General features: G+C 41.9%; 1 protein-coding gene across 1 annotated transcript; it reads right to left on the reverse strand.

Annotated features, from left to right (window-relative positions):
• Nucleotides 1-7,512: 7,512 nt before the first annotated feature.
• On the reverse strand, nt 7,513-10,277 carry diabloa (diablo, IAP-binding mitochondrial protein a). Its single transcript, XM_064984846.1, has 6 exons — nt 9,927-10,277; nt 9,639-9,771; nt 9,388-9,513; nt 9,113-9,223; nt 8,702-8,798; nt 7,513-8,139 (listed from the first exon to the last, which is right to left on the reverse strand). Exons 1-6 carry the CDS (start codon nt 10,046-10,048, stop codon nt 7,937-7,939), a joined length of 792 nt encoding a protein of 263 aa, XP_064840918.1. The 5' UTR covers nt 10,049-10,277; the 3' UTR covers nt 7,513-7,936.
• Nucleotides 10,278-18,712: the final 8,435 nt, after the last annotated feature.

Consider the following 18,712-nt stretch of genomic DNA (forward strand, 5'->3'; position numbering starts at 1 on the left):
CGGAGAAAATCTCATCACTGAATCTCTTACTCTGTACTCAAGATATGTATCTGCAAACAATGACAAATAAGTTTGAGACCAAAAGGAGTAAGTGCGAAACTTACGTGTCCAAAATCAATACTCTAAGCGCTCAGATGGACTCTGCAATGCAGCAGAATACCACCCTTAGGTACAATCTGGTGGAATGAGTGACTACCCAACCAAGTCCGGTACTCAAAGGAATGAAGACATAGAAGGTTCCAGACTTTGCCTTCCTCATGTGTCCCTCAGTCTTCCCCTCTTGGCCATTCAGCACTGAGTAATATGGCTCCTGTTCGCCAACAAAGCCAAAGCTTGGCTTCTCCTCTTGGCCTTTCGGCCCCAATTTCCCCACAGTATGAAGCCAACCCTCTCCACTCGCTTGGTGCGGAATGCCTTGACAAACTCATCAAGAATTTCACCACCTTTGACCCCGTTCCAGGTCCGCCAAACGATACTGAGACGTTCCTAGCTGACAAATGGCTTGAATGGCTACCCGCATTGAATGGCTACCCGAACGCTACGGGTTCTGACAGGGTTTACCTGTTGAAGCAAAAGTCAAATAGACACGTGACGAGGTTCATTCGTCTTCAACATCAACACGTGCTAAACAACTAAACAGGAATGGAAGAGCTGTTACCATTCAAACAAATGTTTCTGTCAAACATGTATCCCACCTTCATTACCTACAGCCCACATTGGCTTGCCTATTTTACAACTCAGAGAGCTTGCAAGCACAGCTTTTGAGGCATCAAAAGCTCGCAACGCTAAGAGCCCTGACCACTCGGTTTTGAAGTTTGACCAGGAGCACTCACTCCAGTGAAAGGGTGCATTATTAGGTATTGGAGCGTTGAAAGATGATGCACAACAATGGTTTCTACCATGAAACCACGAATCCAACAACCACCGAGGTCGAAATAACTGTACGTCGCCAAAGTACGTCGTCATCAAAACGACTACTGCTACAATCAACCTGTTCGCTTCGTTCCTGCACCCAACCCAAACAAAGTGTCAGAGCACAAGAGTAACAAAGGGTTAAAGGACGATCAAAATGTAGACCAAGGTTCTCTAGAAATTCCACTACGTGAAGAACTAAAGCGAGAATATTTTGAGAAAAGGGTAAAAGATAAGTCACAAGGCTTAGACGGGGAATTGCCGGCCACCAGGTCCACAAGAATTAACACCAGTTAAAAATCTAATTTCTCACTCGAGACCCTATCCAGGGCCCACTTTATCAAAAACCAAGCCCACAGTCTTTGTCTATAGACTCTGATACAAAGGTTGCAAAGAAAAAGGTCAAAAGCTTTGTTAAAGCCAAGCCCACTCAAAATCCGAAAAGTCGGATTGCTGCAAATGACCACTACACTTTGTGGGGAATATGTCCACTAAACGCGAATCTAAACGGCCATACCTGGAAACAGTCCTGGAGGACTGCTGAACTTGTCTTGTGCTAATTGATTCAGGCGCGACAATATTGCTCATCTCTCAAACATTGTTTGATGATCTCAAAAGGTCTGTGAAGCCAACTAAAAATTGGTTAAAAGAGGAAGATACAACACTTCAAGGTTTCACTCTCACATTGAGAGTAATGCTGAAACTACACTTCCAGGACTTATCGCTCGTTCACCCTGTGTATGTTACCAGCCTCGAATCTGAACCCCTGCTACTCGGAGCAGACTTGATCCTTTTGGTTACAGGCCCAACACTCTAACCACTGGGCTACCTGCAACCCCAAAACTATATTACGATATCTCAACACAGTCCATCAGCAAACCTGATTAGCCATTCTTTTCATGATTTCGAGTCAGCAGTCTCTGTGAATGAGCAACTTCCCCCCTCCTTGAAGTTGTGCAATACTGTAGCTGAGATGAACTTCTCTTGCCCTTCGGACACTTCCACAAGCACTGCATCTGAGATATCACTGAGGTGTACCACACTTGTCGTAAAGGAAGTCCAGTGGACTTTTCCACCTCCAAAACAAATGGCAACAATAATCATTCTTTGCCATATGTAGTAGCCACTACAATGCAACTAGTAAAGTGCTCTAATCATATGTTCCTGTAGGATATCATTTCATAATAAATTGGTAGGACAACTGGTCCCCTTGAGTACCAGTACCAATACCACAGTCAGTCCAACAACAATCAGTAAGAGGATTAGAGACCTCACAAGTCAAATTGCTATTGATAATAGTGACAGAGGAGTTAGTAGTCACTCAGATTGCAACACGTGTAAGGGAATCTCCAGAACATTCTTCTGATGGTCAACACACATGCCACTAATAAATAGAACCCTCCATTCAGGAGGAAAGTTATTAGAAGTCATGAACCATGATCACACTGCGTACGACTGGTTCAGTGCTTAGAGAGCACTTCCGCCGTGCGGTTAGCTCCTCCGTGGATAACATAGCTATGAAATAGACTTCTTCATACCTATCGCCACTACAAAAGTGGAAGACGCAGTGAAGACGCAGACTCCCTCGACACCAATTCTGACTGACTTCCAGGCATTGACCTGAAAATTACCTGATTACGTCAGACTCATTCAGAACAAGTTGTAGTCAACCAGGATACTTGGTTTTCTTCCTTTGTATAAGCTTAAACGCACATGTACAACTGAATATCCAATTAGGATTTACGCCAGCATCACCTAAGGGGCTGAGCAAAACGCCAGCCTGGGTAAAATTGAAAATGTACCCTGAGGCCTTTGACACTAAACTCACCAATTTATCCCCAGAAGTTCATAGGTCATTCCTGTAGACTGCCCAAAACAAATGCCCTACAGCTGTAGACTTATCATGTACTGTAGTTATCAACTTAGGATAGTGCACTAAGCAAAACACTGCAAATTAGGAACGCCCTAGACATGACATTAGAGACATGCCATAATAGCCATGTTTCCAAGACTTTGGACATATGTAGTATACAGTCCAATTAGATGATTAAGGTGTGATAATTATATTTTGTATTTATCTTTTGTTTATGCTTTTTTATTAATTTTCAACCATCAGTTAGTTCAACAATGCCGCTCATTTGGGAGGAAATGTAATTATATATTTCATGAGCATGTGTGTGTTGTTAACATCTGCCTAAGTTTACTGCTCAGATCTTCCAGTCTGGATGACCAGACAACAGGTCCATTCCTGTGATGCTTTGCAGCTTCCAGAAAACCTACCAAGGTGGACCACCACAGGGGGACCGCAACAGCGATCAGTAACTGGACACCCTCTGCACATCCTTGGAGCGGCCTGCTTCATTCGCATAAACCCTACCCGTGTCAACCACCAGAGGGGGACCACAATGATGGTCCACAACCAGGACAACCCACTGACATTTTTATGTTGGTATGCAACTTGCAGGATAATCGCAGGATTGAAATCAACAAAGAGGGACTGTCATGACGTTGCCCTGTTGGGTGAGGTTTATGACCCCCCATAAATACCTTTCCCCCTTTTCTCTCCACTCTACAGAATGGACTCTTGGAAAGCCCTTTGTTAACATAGAGAGAGTATGGTAACATCAAAAGGTTGGGGAATGAAACAATATTTTCCTTTCTCAACCAGTTGAAAGTGTAATTAAAGAATATGATGTCAGATCAGTTGTTGTCTGGGACATTATATCTGATGATAGGATGACAAATTGTATCTTGGAAAGTCTACACATTCTGGTTATCAGATTCACATGGAATTGTTGTGCAATTTAAATGTTTAAATATGGAACTATTTGTGAAAAGATTAAATGTAATTTTTGCCTCCTAAATAAGAGAATTGTTTCATAGTAAAACATCAGCCCACTCAGTGGCCACACCCAAGTGAACAGACATTGGTTGAGAACTATGAAACACGCCCTTCTCTCCCACAGTACAAAAGCCCGTTGACGGAAGTCAAACTCAGTTCCCGATGACGTGAGGACTGGTGTCCATACGTTTAAATGTCACGTTCTGACCTTAGTGTGAGTTGTCTATGTTTGTTTTTCTATGATTTGGGATTTCTGTGTTTGGCCTGGTATGGTTCTCAATCAGAGGCAGCTGTCAATCGTTGTCCCTGATTGAGAACCATACTTAGGTAGCCTGGTTTCACCTTTGAGTTGTGGGTGATTGTTTTCTGTCTGCACCAGACAGAACTGTTTCGGTCTCTTTGTTGGTTTATTCTTTAGTGTTCTGAGTTATAATAAATATCATGAACACTTACCATGCTGTGCATTGGTCCTCCGATCCTTCCTACTACGAGGAGGAAGACAACCGTTACATTAAAAGCGCTAATTTCAACTACAACCTAACAAAATTAACATTTAGTTCCAGAAATGTCAGGACTGCTGTCCTAACGTTTAACAAGGGCAAATTTCAAAGTGGAGGTGAAGATCACCATGCTGGAATGGTGAATTTTGACTAGACCAGACAGAATACAGTGTGAGCTGATTATGGCAAATTGCTATGAACTTTGAATGATTATTCACTAAAGTAGATGTGATACCACCTAGACGTCGAGGTATCAGTTGCAGCTGTAAACGTACGTGGCCTAGGAAAGGACAGACAATCTCAGAAGAACGACAGGGTACTTTAACATATCTGCTCTACAACACTACGAGCAGAAAGACTCTTCAAAGGACAATGGCGTTCTCTGCTGGGTAAACCAGTCTTCCATCTTCGACCCATCTATCGAAGCGCAGCTCAGAGTAAATATATATATCTTGCATTTTCCTCTCCTGAATATGCGGTTATTAGAATCCATAAGATTCTGTATTTCCTATAGCATAGCTTCTCAAGGTCCGATAGAGATTCAATTCCTTTGTCCCTCAGTCTTCCCGCTCGTTCATTCAAACCCAACCCTCTTCCTTTGTGTAACCAGCCGTCATATCAGGTTAGCCCACTAGGGGCTTTACGTGACATGATTAGTAATCCATGTGTGATCTATTCTGTGTATATATATGTCATTCTGTGTGATTATTTAGTAAATAAATAATGAAGCCAATTTGTGTATTGCTGAGCTGTGCAGATAACAAAGTACTTATGACAATCCGAATGAGACCGGTCGAGGTGGCGATTAATTATTGATTGCTATTGATATAAAAGATCTTCAGATCTTTAAGAGTGGATTCGGGAGATAACCACTCTATATAAATGAATGCTTCCGTGGTGCCCCAGGTTATTAATGGTTTAATTATTGCGTGGTTTAATTCAATCACGTAATCAATTAAACGTTAGATAATGTCACAGCCTGATCTGTTTCACCTGTGTTTGTGATTGTCTACACACACCTCCAGGTATCACCTGCTTTCCCCATTAGTCCCTTGGTACTTATTCCTGTGTTCCCTGTTTGTCTGTTGCTAGTTCATCTTGTCTTGTCAAGTCAACCAGCGTGCTTTTCCATGCTCCTGTTTATTCTTCTCTGTTTTTCTAGTCCTCCTGTTTTTTTTACCCTTGCCTGCCTTTACTCTGAACTTGCCTGCCACGCTGTACCTCCTTGACTCTGACATGGTTTATGATCTTTTGCCTGTCCACGACCTTTCTCTTGCCTGCCCCTTGGATTATAATAAATATCAGAGACTCGAACCATCGACCTCCCGTGTCTGCATCTGTGTCTCGCCCTGTGCCTTTATAGGTAATGGATTTGATAAAATAGCACGTCATATAACTTAATCAGTCAGAGACACGACACAGTACTACCCTCTGGAGAGTCCTGAGGTTGTGGACGGTGCAGTTGCCATACATTGCGGCAATACAGCCGGACAGGATGCTCTCGATGGTGCATCTGAGGTCATAGGGGTCTTAGGAGCCAAGACAAATTTCTTCAGCCTCCTGAGGCGCTGTTGCACCTTCTTTACCTTGCTGTTGGTGTGAAGTGGCTGCAAAGAAAATATATTGACTTACTAGGATTTTTAAAAGACAAACTAAGTTTCTGTCTTGTCTGCTTGGACTCGATAAGTATACTGTAGTTGCGTTAATATTTTTGCAGGCAGTCATGTTCCTTTGATGAAAGTATTTGCAATTTTGACAGTATAATATAGTTTTGATGAATGTATTTAGTGTTTTGCAAAAGGCCACAGAGTTCTGTGTCTTGTGGACTCTGTTTTGAAAATTGAAAAATGCTCATACCCGATTGAGCAAAACTGTGATACTGGAATTCCAGGTTTGATTGAATTGGGCCTTTTATTGTATTTTATAATGGATTTAGACCGCCATCTACATTTACAACACAATATTACACATGGAGGTCAAACAGTAATGACCACACAGAGCATGTTGTATAATTAGCTGTTTCAGTTCCATTTGATTCCATAAAACCTCATACAGATTAAAAAATCCATACAATGAGAGACAAAAACACAGTCTATACAAATATATGTAATAAAAATTCACAAAGCAATCTGTAAAGTTGTTCAAATGTTTCACGAAGTCCGAAGAGTTCTTTCAAAGTCCAGTGAGTTTTGATTTGAACTCCTTCCCACATCTTGAACTTTGACAGATGACATTTGTCTTCAGCTCATTCACATGTCCCCCCAAACCTTCTGTGAGTCTAATGGACAACAAATTCCTCTCATAGATTGAGACATTTCCTTTCTCTTCTGTTCTTTCACAAAAAAAACAGCACCAGACACATGAACACCGGTTTGCCTTATTTTCAAGGTAATATTAAAAACTAAATTAACATGTCAATTTAACAAACGGACCTAAAAGAGAAACCAATACAAGTATCAACTTGTTATCTAAACCCATTGACCTCGTAGCTTAATGTTGTTTTGTGTTGTCAGAGCCTCTGGTTTAGGTGACATGGTGGATTGGGTGACAGGAGTTAACAAAATAGACAAAGCTGTGAGGAGGAAATGTGTACAGATTATTATCAAAGAAAAAGTAGAGTGAAAGGGCAGATATAAATAACAAAGAAATGGTACTTGGATCTGACCCTCTAAGACAAATTTAGATTTTCTCTTTTAGTAAACCTGAGAGATTAGTGAGGAAGAAAACTGCACTTTGTCATCAACTACTAGATGTGTATATAAAAAACTTTTACAACACACAAAATGAACTTCTTGGCATAAAAAGTACTTGAAACTCTGAAAACATTTGGCACCTCATTTAGATTGGTCAATGAATGTCTCAAGACGTAATAGACTGGCGTCACTGGTTTTATGCAGAGTTTATAGAGGGACAAACAGCCCACTTTTGTAAACAGAATATCCCCAAGAGGACCACAGTGGTATTTCTCTCTCCAGGTTGGCACAGACACAGTTCAACTATGACATCTAGTCTCACCCACAATTAACAGTAAAGAAGAAAAATCCTTACTTCCAAAGACCACATTTTTACAGATCTCACACTGACTCAATCAACCCCATAGCACACAAATATAAACTTCCTTCTCATTTAAAGTTAGACAAATGTATTTTTTATTCTTCAGCTAAATTGTTTCACAACCTATTCAAATCTATAATGACAAGTATATTAATTCTGAGAATTTCTTATTACCCAAAAGAAACAGAATACAATCCAAACAGCTATGAAAAATATACTTTTTTATTATAAAGTTAGTTCATTTACATATCATAAAATACAAATAAACAAATGCAACCATACCTGTACTGCTATGTTGACCATAGTCCATACATTTCACTTAGGACACCCTGATTGTCAATTATTATTTTCAGTTTAAAGACTTGAAGTTGACATTCAAAGCTGTATTCAAATAAATATTTTTTTTTTGTGTTAGAGTGGATTATAGTAAGTGCATGAAACTAATCGAATCAAATGTAAGTCACAAAGTCATGACATTCCATCCACAAAAAGAATCACTTGTCATTCAATTCACCACTAAATTCTCTACATGTTTTTTGTTTATCATAATTTAATATAAAACAACTCCTGAACATCCCAAATGGTGGACAATAATCTACTCAAACTTGTTTTACTCTCAGGATTATTCTTAGTCTTCTCTGAGGTACGCCTCATGCACGTCATCACCACCCCTCTCTATGAAAGAGGCATACTCCGCCATCCTCTGGATATCCTCGGCCTGGGTCTCAGCCAGCTTTCTCTCAGCATCCACAGATATCTGCCGGACCTCCTCCACCTGAACCTTGGCCACCTGCAAATTGGTCTTGGCTGTGATGGATGCATGCTCAGCTCCTGGGGAAAAACACAAGATGGTGGTATTTTAGTCATTTCACCATTACAGAGAAAATGGGCCAAAGATGAAACCTTCAATACTGGGTAATATTGAGCAGGTACCCCTGTCCATCATCTCTATTGTGCTGCATCATGGGAATTAGAGTACATGGTGACCTGGAGTTTTAGTTCTTTACCATCAAAGCCCTATTGACTAACAGCTACTGATCCATACATTTGCCAAAGTGTGAGACTGACAGCTCTTGAAAGAGGGTGCACAAACAGCAAACTACAAAGTAGTGAAACAGAGATACACAAAACAAACAATGGGGGCCTTTCTCAGAGCTAGCAGGTTTATTACGGCACTGACAGGTTCATGTCTGTATGAGAATCACAGTGCTGACTGAGGAAAGTCATGGGGAGCAGGGAGCATCAGGTACTACACTACACTATTATTCGGATCCCATTAGCTTTTGCCAAAGCAAGCAGCTATTCTTCTTGGGGTCCACACAAAAACACGACAAATAACAAAACACTGACAGACAACAGTCGCACACATTTTTAACACAACCTTTTCACATACCAGTGTTGTACGCTTCCTCAGCTGCCATTTCACACAGGTTGACAGCATTAATCCAGTTTGACTCAAAGCGGTTGCATTCATCTCGTCTGCCACCAACCTGCCAGAACAGACAGAGAGAGAGAGAAACCCATCAGAACATTTTATTACTTTCTTGGGAGTTTTATAGAGCTCAAACCGTATTTACTTTTAGAACATAAATGATCAACTTTGATGAAAGGCAAACAGGAGTGACTAAAGCATTTACTATGTGAGATTGTGAGAAGGTATATCAAAATTTATTTGGAAATAAACAAGACACCCTAAACACAGCTTTTCCAGATGAATGGATATAAATATTCATATTTTCTGAAAGAGTACTTTGCAAGACAAGTGTATTTTTGGTGTATTTGATTACACATTTCATTCACCTACCTCAACACGCTGACCAACGATCACTTGCCAAATGGCATCCTGCTCAACAGAGGAGAGTTTTCCCAGTGAAGCCAGATATCTCCTCTGGAGGGCGACGAGGGTATGGAGAGCCTGAGGACAACGCAAACACATGGTCAAAAACATGAAGGGTCATTTAGGTAACATGGCTTACTGGTTAAATTAGTATTTGATATTTCAAATGGCTAGAATTATCACACTGTACAACTTAGCATGAATGATAACAAAAATCCACTATGATTGCTTCAGGTACTTACTTTGGCATATTGTGTGATGGAGTCTACGAGAGCCTGAGTGGTCTGGGAGAGGTAAGTGTTTGCACTGTCTGTAACCATAGAGGATGCTCTTCGGATCAGGGATTCATGACAGAGGTTCTCCACTTGCTGGATAGAGAAACAGGAAAGTTTCATACAAGAGCTGAAAGGAGGGATTTTTATGTTTCATGCATGTATATGATGTCAGCCTTATTCAAGTTGTTCAGCACAGAGAAAGAGAAAAGGTCCTGTACCAGCATGAAGGGGACAGCTCTCAGCCCACTCCCAACACTCAAAGAGGCCAAGCTCGTTCTGGTAACATCTCGGAAACGCACAAGCCTCTGACGCGAGGGCTTCCTACTGTTGAGGACACTCGCTGCTGTGCTCCTGCAAGGTAATGAAAGAAAACAACAGCGCTGACATTAGCAAGCTACAGTAGTTAATGCAAATCGATATTTATCTTAGACGAAACTGTTGCTGTTTTCATACGAATATAATTCATTCGGGTGCAATGATGCAGTTGCTATTATAAAGTTATTTACCTGAAGAAATTGAGACAAGCAACGCTTCTTCTGAGCGCCGTCATATTGGTCCGGAGCAAAAGGAAGTCCGTCCGACTTTGTGCCCCAGTAGCACAAGCAGAGCATTGTCTAATAGCTTGCATTTTACTTGTAATGTGGTTGATTACTATTCAACTTAAATATAAGATATATAAGGTTACTTTTGTGATGTATTAATGTCTCAAATTATTTTTAAACCAAAATTCCTTTACCAGAATGATTTACGTCCGAAAATAAGTATATGTCGTCACCTAGTGGTAAAAAAAAAAGTCAACCCCGTATGCTGTATTCCTGCTGAAGTCTTGTATTCTTTTGCACAACTGTGCTTTCTGAATCCTGTAGACTCCCAGGGGTATTTATACGGCCACAGAACAAGCAGCCTCCTACCACACAGATGTATTGATTCCTGAAATGTGCCAACTAGACATTGCCTGAAGGTCCAGGAGGGGACCTATTACGCACATACTACGTAAGCATAAGGTTATGTAAATTGAACTCATCGGTCCCCTTAAAGGTTTTTTTTCTGGCAAACAGATATTTCAATATCAGCTTCAATAGTCACTTTATTGATTAATTTACTGATGAATCAGTGTCCCTCCAATTAAACTTAATGACAGGCAGTTCACCCCAAAATTAGTCAGACATTCACATCAAAAGTGATCTAATGTTGAGAAGAGTCCATGTTCCCCCACTACATCTGTCATGTAGATCTAGCTATACAGTATGTCAGACCCAAATAAATGGTAAAGTTATAGGCACCATATAATTGAATGGTAGTTTGAGCTACACATATCCACAAGATGGTGCTTCCAACTACAGGCTGATCTTGACTTCAACCATTATGTGTGGCCAAAGGATTTGGTATGTAGTGACAATGAATATTATACTGGCTTTCAAAAGCTAGAGACAAAGGAAAACCTTAGACGCTGGAATACTATAAGGAGAGTGATCTTGTTTGTGTTTGTGATATTTTCTAATTTGGTCAATTAAATCAGAGTTCCTATTTGGTCTTATTCTGGCCAATAGTTTGATCTATGATGTGTGTAGACCAAACTATTGAAAAATGATGTGACTAAACTCAACAATAATAGTAAGAAATTGTATTATGATGCCAAGATCAATGATATAAAGAATGATGGGAAAAAAAACGTTGGAGTTCTTGAAAATTAGGAAATTATGTGCAGAAAGACAAACTTAACTCTGTCTTTCATCAAATCAGATGACTTATTCATCACATAACCATTTGATGTTGCCAATTATTTTAATCAATCAATAATGACAGACCTCTTGGTATTGACAACTTAAATGAAATGCTACTGAGGATGGTATCTGACTCTATAGCCACTCCTATCTGTCATATCTTTAATCTGAGCATAGAGAAAAGGCCTGGAGGGAATCCAAAGTCATTCTAGTAAAGAAGCCTTTAATGGTTCTAACAGCCAACCTATCTGCTTGCTGCCAGCTCTTACAAAACTAGAAAAAATGTTGTTTGAGCAAATACAATTCTATTTCTTTGTAAACAAATTAACAACTTTCAGCATGCTTATAGAGAAGGGCAATGAACATGTATTGCACTGAGACAAATTACTTATGATTGGTTGAAATACATTATTTTAGATGTCAGTGCAGCCTTTGATATTATTTACCATAACCTATTGTTGAACAAACATATGTGTTATGGCTTTTCAGCATCAGCCACGTTGTGGATTCCAATAGTATTCACACCCCTTTACTCTTTCCACACGTTGTTGTGTTACAGCTGGAATTTATAATTGATTCAATTGAGATGTTCTGTCACTTGCCTACACACAATACCTCATAAAAAATAGTTTTTTAAACAAATTCATTAAAACTGAAAAGCTGAAATGTCTTGAGTCAATAAGTATTCAACCTCTTTGTTATGGCAAGCCTAAATAAGTTCAGGAGTAAACATTTGTTTAACAAGTCACATAATAAGTTGCATGGTCTCCCTCTGTGTGCGATAATAGTGTTAAATATGATTTTGGAATGACTACGCCATCTCTGTACCAAACACATACAATTATCTGTAAGGTCCCTCAGGTGAGCAGTGAATTTCAAACAGATTCAACATATTGTACTCTACAGAATAACATTTTACTGTACTGAACTGTGCCATACTGTACTGTGCTGTTCAATCTTGTGAAACAGCCTAGACATCTATGACTCGTTCAGATTTGGTGTGGTCTGGACCGACCAAATGTGTACTTATTTGGGGGCGGATTTCATTAGAATAATACCCAGCATGCTTTGCACATATTTGTTTTTACATTTACATTTTGGTCATGTAGCATACACTCTTATTCAGAGCAACTAATAGTCTAGGGTAGATAAACAACAACATATCACAGTCACAGCAAGAAAAAAATATTTCTGTAACTGTTACTGAGAATGTTATTGTAGTTGATCTGTTGGTTTATTCTGTAAATTGTACTGCTTTGAACATCATCACTCTCAGTTTTAAAAGGGGACAATCTTCAGTTTCTTCATCCATTTGAAGACTTTTAAATTAGTGATACATATTAGGTGGTTTTTCTAGAAGAATATAACTTATAGATTTCCATGAGCTTGGTTCAACTTTTGTTCATTTTTATATGGATGGTTAGTCCTTGTATCGATAGCCCTGTCTGTGAGTTTGAGAGTGGTTACATTTCCAGCCCCATCCCTCAGCTGTTTACCAAATCAGTGGCAGGGAAATGCTTTATTATAGTTCAAATATGCAGATTGCCCCTTTAAAGCTTTTGAAAAATCTAACATAAGAGCCTGTGTCATTGGGTACACTAGTAAATATTCTACATCAAATCAAACTTTATTTGCCACATGCGCCAAATACAACAAGTGTAGACTTTACAGTGAAATGCTTACTTACAAGCCCTTAACCAACAGTGCAGTTCAAGAAGAAGTAAGTAGGCTAAAAGCAAGTAGGCTAAAATTAAAAGTAATAATAAATAGTAACACAATAAGAATAGCAATTACAAGGCTATGTACAGGGGGCACCGGGTCAGTGTGCAGGGGTACAGGCTAGTTGAGGTAATATCTACATATAGGTGGGGGCGAAGTGACTATGCATAGGTAACAAACTAACAGCGAGTAGTAGCAGTGTACAAGAGAGGGGGGGAGTCAATTTAAATTGTCCGGAGGCATTTAAAAAAAAATATGCAGCAGTCTAATGGTTTGGGGGTAGAAGCTGTTGAGGAGCCTCTTGGTCCTATACTTGGTGCTCCGGTCCTGCTTGCCGTGCAGTAGCAGAGAAAACCGTCTATAACTTGGGTGACGGAGAATCTGACAATTTTCTTTGTTGCAATCTTCAGTTGGCTCCTCTTTCGTATATAAAATCCATTTAAAAATAATTATTGTGATATGGTGCTTACTTCATTGAGAATGTATATGCAGTTTAAAATTGGCCATATGACAAAAAAATATATGTATTTTGAACTTCTGTGAATGACGTCTTTTCAACTTTCATGAGGAACCGAAAAAGATCCTGATTTCAATGTCTGGAAAATACATATTTTCAAAGTCCGGAAAATACGTCTTGTCACCTTTCATTCAGAAACAAAAATTATCCTGATTTTAATATCTGGAAAATATTTATTTTCAGTACTTAGAAAATAAGGAATTTTCAAGGTCCAAAAAATAGGTATTTTAAACATCCGGAAAATTGGCCATATGACCAGAAGAAATTACAAAAAAGTGTATTTTGAACGTCTGTAAATGACTTCTTTTCACCTCTCATTCAGAACCTAAAATGAACCTAACTTAAATGTTTGAAGAAGACGTCTTTTCAACATCATTTTGCTTACCATACATGGGTGATATATAAAATAACAATGCAATATTCATTACATTTATTACCAGGTATGACTATAACAACCTTACTGTTTAGTATAACAAGAAAAAAATATTCTTAGCATTTTGATCAGGCAACAAATAACACTAGCCTTTAGATGACAGAAAGGTGCATTATTTTTAGGTGACTGACAATTAAGTTCAGCCGCATGTCCCCTGTTCTGAAATTAAAATGTGAATTTGTTTTTAATTGAGTATTTCATGATGGTATCACCTTGTTTGTTCATATTTACTCTTACCTTGTCTATCTTCTGATGATGTAGTCTTTTGGGAACATTGAAGAACTTGACCTCTTATGGTATGGGGTTATATTATGGGACTTACATTAGTGTAGTTGTTGATACATTGTTTTGTAGAGATATACAGTATATCGTTATGAGACTGGTTGTCTGAGATTGAGTGTCAGATGTTTTGCCATTGAGCAGCACACAACCAGCTGCTGGTGGCAGAGGGCTCATTAGGACAACTCAGATCTCTCTTTTACTTTAGCCTAATTAAGCTTGATATTAGAGAGTAAATACTGAGACCGGGCTCTCTCTGTACAGCAACAAATTGTTGTTGCTTTTCAAAACAAACAATGCACATTAGGCACTGCAAAATTATGAATAATTAATGAAAAATGTTTATGAGGTTCAAAAAGCCTTAATAAGCCACACAGGAGTTCTAGCAAGTCTTTCATCACCATTCTCATCATGAGGGACCAACACGGAGAAAAACAGATGAACATTGAAGAGAACTAAGTCAGGCCCAGAGAGGATATGTTTTGGATATGTTTTGGTCAGTCTGGCTACTACTTCCACCCACAGTATGATGTCTGCCCATTGGCTACTAACAGTCAGGTACAGCAGGCTAAGTTTTGGTCAGACGTACAGTACCAGTCAAAAGTTTGGACACAGCTAATCATTCAAGGGTTTTTGTTTATTTTTACTATTTTCTACATTGTAGAATAATAGTGAAGACATCAAAACTATGAAATAACACATGGAATCATGTAGTAACCAAAAACGTGTTAAACAAATCAACAGATATTTTATATATTTGAGATTCTTCAATGTAGTCATCCTTTGCCTTGATGACAACTTTGCACACTCTTGGCATTCTCTCAACCAGCTTCATGAGGTAGTCACCTGGAATGCATTTCAATTAACAGGTGTGCCTTATTAAAAGTTAATTAGTGGAATTTCTTTCCTTCTTTCTACATTTAGTTATTTTTTATTTATTGAATATTCTAAACATACAATATACTTGCAGTGAAGCCGCTCAACAACTACACCATACCAGTCATCCAACAGATTCCCATTCAAAGCGACACACAGAAGCATCCAGGGTCAATGCCCTGCTCAAGGGCATGTTGACCGATCTACCACCAGTCCAAAAACGTGAACCCGAACCCTCCAATATCCCCCCCACAGTTCCCCAATAGCTGTCCCTCAACCATTAGAGAACCCTCCAACAGTCCCCCCCAGGAATAAAAATAAAAATACAATTAATTCCATTTCCCAACCCCAAGAACCTCCCCCCCAATGCACCAACAACCAAGAGAATGAACTAAAGAGAAAAAAGGACAAGACAGAAGAAAACAACAATGCAAAAAAATATATAATAATACATTTAGAATAAAGGACATCAAGGACAACTAAAATCATAACAGCAATGCCAACTGTATATGTTTGTGTGCATGTCTGGCACTATTACATGTATGTAACGGCTTTCATGCGGTGAAAGAGAGTCGGACCAAAATGCAGCATGTCGATTGCGATCCATGTTTAATGAACAAAACGTAACACGAATCTAAATATAAACACTACAAAACAAAGAACGTAACGAAAACCGAAACAGCCTATACTAGTGTAAACTAACACAGATACAGGAACAAGGACACTAAGGACAATCACCCACAAAACACACAGAGAATATGGCTGCCTAAATATGGTTCCCAATCAGAGACAACGATAATCACCTGACTCTGATTGAGAACCGCCTCAGGCAGCCATAGACTAACGCTAGACATCCCACAAAATCCCAAGACAAAAACACACCACAATAACCCATGACACACCCTGGCCTGACCGAATAAATGAAAAATAAACATAATATATTTCGACCAGGGCGTGACAGAACCCCCCCCCCCTAAGGTGCGAATTCCCAGACGCACATCAAAACAATAGGGAGGGTCCGGGTGGGCGTCTGTCCATGGTGGCGGCTCCGGCTCTGGCGCGGGACGTGGAACCCACTCTATAAATGTCTTAGTCCCTCCTCCTCGCGTCCTAGGATAGTCCACCTTCGCCGCCGACCATGGCCTAGTAGTCCTCACCCAGAACCCCACTGGACAGAGGGGCAGCTCGGGACTGAGGGGCAGCTCGGGACAGAGGGGCAGCTCGGGACAGAGGGGCAGCTCGGGACAGAGGGGCAGCTCGGGACAGAGGGGCAGCTCGGGACAGGGGTAGCTCAGCACTGAGGGGCAGCTCAGCACTGAGGGGAAGCTCGGGACTGAGAGGAAGCCCAGCACTGCGAGGAAGCCCAGCACTGAGAGGAAGCCCAGCACTGAGAGGAAGCCCAGCACTGAGAGGAAGCTCAGCCAGGTAGTTGGATCCGGCAGATCCTGGCTGGTTGACGGTTTTGGCAGATCCTGGCTGACTGACAGATCTGGAAGAATCTGGTTGACTGGCGGATCTGGAAGAGTCTGGCTGACTGGCTGTTCTGGAAGAGTCTGGCTGACTGGCAGATCTGGAAGAGTCTGGCTGACTGGCAGATCTGGAAGAGTCTGGCTGACTGGCGGATCTGGAAGAGTCTGGCTGACTGGCGGATCTGGAGAGTCTGGCTGACTGGCGGATCTGGAAGAGTCTGGCTGACTGGCGGATCTGGAAGCGTCTGGCTGACTGGCGGATCTGGAAGCGTCTGGCTGACTGGCAGATCTGGAAGAGTCTGGCTGACTGGCAGATCTGGCTGCTCCATGCTGACTGGTGGCTCTGGCTGCTCCATGTAGACTGACAGCTCTGGCGGCTTCTTGCGACTGGCAGCTCCATGCAGACTGACAGCTCCTTGCAGACTGACAGCTCCTTGCAGACTGACAACTCCTTGCAGACTGACAGCCCCTTGTAGACTGGCAGCTCCATGCAGACTGGCATCTCCGGCTGCTCCATGCAGACTGACATCTCTGGCTGTTCCATGAAGACTGACAGCTCTGGCTGCTCCATGTAGACTGACAGCTCTGGCTGCTCCATGTAGACTGACAGCTCTGGCTGCTCCATGCAGACTGGCAGCTCCATGCAGACTGACAGCTCCTTGCAGATTGGCAGCTCCGGCTGCTCCATGCAGACTGACAGCTCAGGCTGCGCTAAACCGGCAGGACACTCCAGCAGCGCAAGAGAGGAGGAAGGCTCTAGCTGCGCTGAACAGGCGGGAGACTCCAGCAGCGCAGGAGAGGAGAAAGGCTCTGGCTGCGCTGAACAGGCGGGAGACTCCGGCAGCGCTGGAGAGGCGAGAGGCTCCGACATCGCAGGAGAGGAGGAAGGCTGCGGTAGCGCTGGAGAGGCGAGGCGCACTGTAGGCCTGATGCGTGGTGCTGGCACTGGTGGTACTGGGCCGAGGACACGCACAGGAAGCCTGGTGCGGGGAGCTGCCACCGGAGGACTGGTGTGTGGAGGTGGCACTGGATAGACCGGACTGTGCAGGCGCACTGGAGCTCTTGAGCACCGAGCCTGCCCAACTTTACCTGGCTCGATGCCCACTCTAGCCCGGCCAATACGAGGAGCTGGTATATACCGCACCGGCCTATGCACCCGCACTGGAGACACCGTGCGCTCCACAGCATAACACGGTGCCTGCCCGGTCTCTTTAGCCCCCCGGTAAGCACAGGAAGTTTGCGCAGGTCTCCTACCTGGCGTAGCCATACTCCCTGTGAGCCCCCCCCAATAAATTTTTGGGGCTGACTCTCGGGCTTCCTTCCGCGCCGCCGTGCTTGCTTCGCCATCTCCATTCTCCTATAACCTTCTTCGCACTGCTCCAGTGAATCCCAGGCGGGCTCCGGCACTCTCCCTGGGTCGACCGCCCACCTGTCTATTTCCTCCCAAGTAGTGTAGTCCCGATATTGTTGCTCCTGCTGCTGCTGTTGCTTCTCCTCATACCAAAGCCTCTCAGCTCTCACCGCCTCCAGTTCTTCTTTGGGGCGGCGATATTCTCCAGGCTGATCCCAGGGTCCTTCTCCAAACAATTCGTCCTCCCATGTCGATACCTCCTTTTGTTGCTCCTTGGGGCGGCTACACTCCTCTGGTTTAGCCCAGTGTCCTCTCCCGTCGAGGATTTCCTCCCAAGTCCAAAAGTCCTTTTTACGCTGCTCCTGCTGCTGCCTTTGCTGTTTCTCCTGTGGCTCCTGCCTGTTGACACGCTGCTTGGTCCGTTTGTGGTGGGTGATTCTGTAACGGCTTTCATGCGGTGAAAGAGAGTCGGACCAAAATGCAGCGTGTAGATTGCGATCCATGTTTAATGAACAAAACGTAACACGAATCTAAATACAATCTCTACAAAACAAAGAACGTAACAAAAACCGAAACAGCCTATACTAGTGTAAACTAACACATATACAGGAACAAGGACACTAAGGACAATCACCCACGAAACACACAAAGAATATGGCTGCCTAAATATGGTTCCCAATCAGAGACAACGATAATCACCTGACTCTGATTGAGAACCGCCTAAGGCAGCCATAGACTAACGCTAGACATCCCACAAAACCCCAAGACAAAAACACACCAGAATAACCCATGTCACACCCTGGCCTGACCGAATAAATGAAGAATAAACATAATATATTTTGACCAGGGCGTGACAATGTATGTGTGCGTTCGTGCATGTGTTTATTTGAATGAGAGTGTGTGTATATGCATGTGTATAAACTA

Source organism: Oncorhynchus masou, chromosome 13 (assembly GCF_036934945.1).
Source record: "Oncorhynchus masou masou isolate Uvic2021 chromosome 13, UVic_Omas_1.1, whole genome shotgun sequence".
In the NCBI taxonomy this organism is placed as follows: domain Eukaryota; kingdom Metazoa; phylum Chordata; class Actinopteri; order Salmoniformes; family Salmonidae; genus Oncorhynchus; species Oncorhynchus masou.

Excerpts from the sequence above, each read along its gene's own strand:
- diabloa (XM_064984846.1), bottom strand. The coding sequence starts at position 10,048 with ATGCAAGCTATTAGACAATGCTCTGCTTGTGCTACTGGGGCACAAAGT. Across the intron at positions 9,772-9,926 it reads GCTTGTCTCAATTTCTTCAG|GAGCACAGCAGCGAGTGTCC; the intron begins GTAAATAACTTT and ends ATTACCTTGCAG. Across the intron at positions 9,514-9,638 it reads GAGCTGTCCCCTTCATGCTG|CAAGTGGAGAACCTCTGTCA; the intron begins GTACAGGACCTT and ends TTCTCTATCCAG.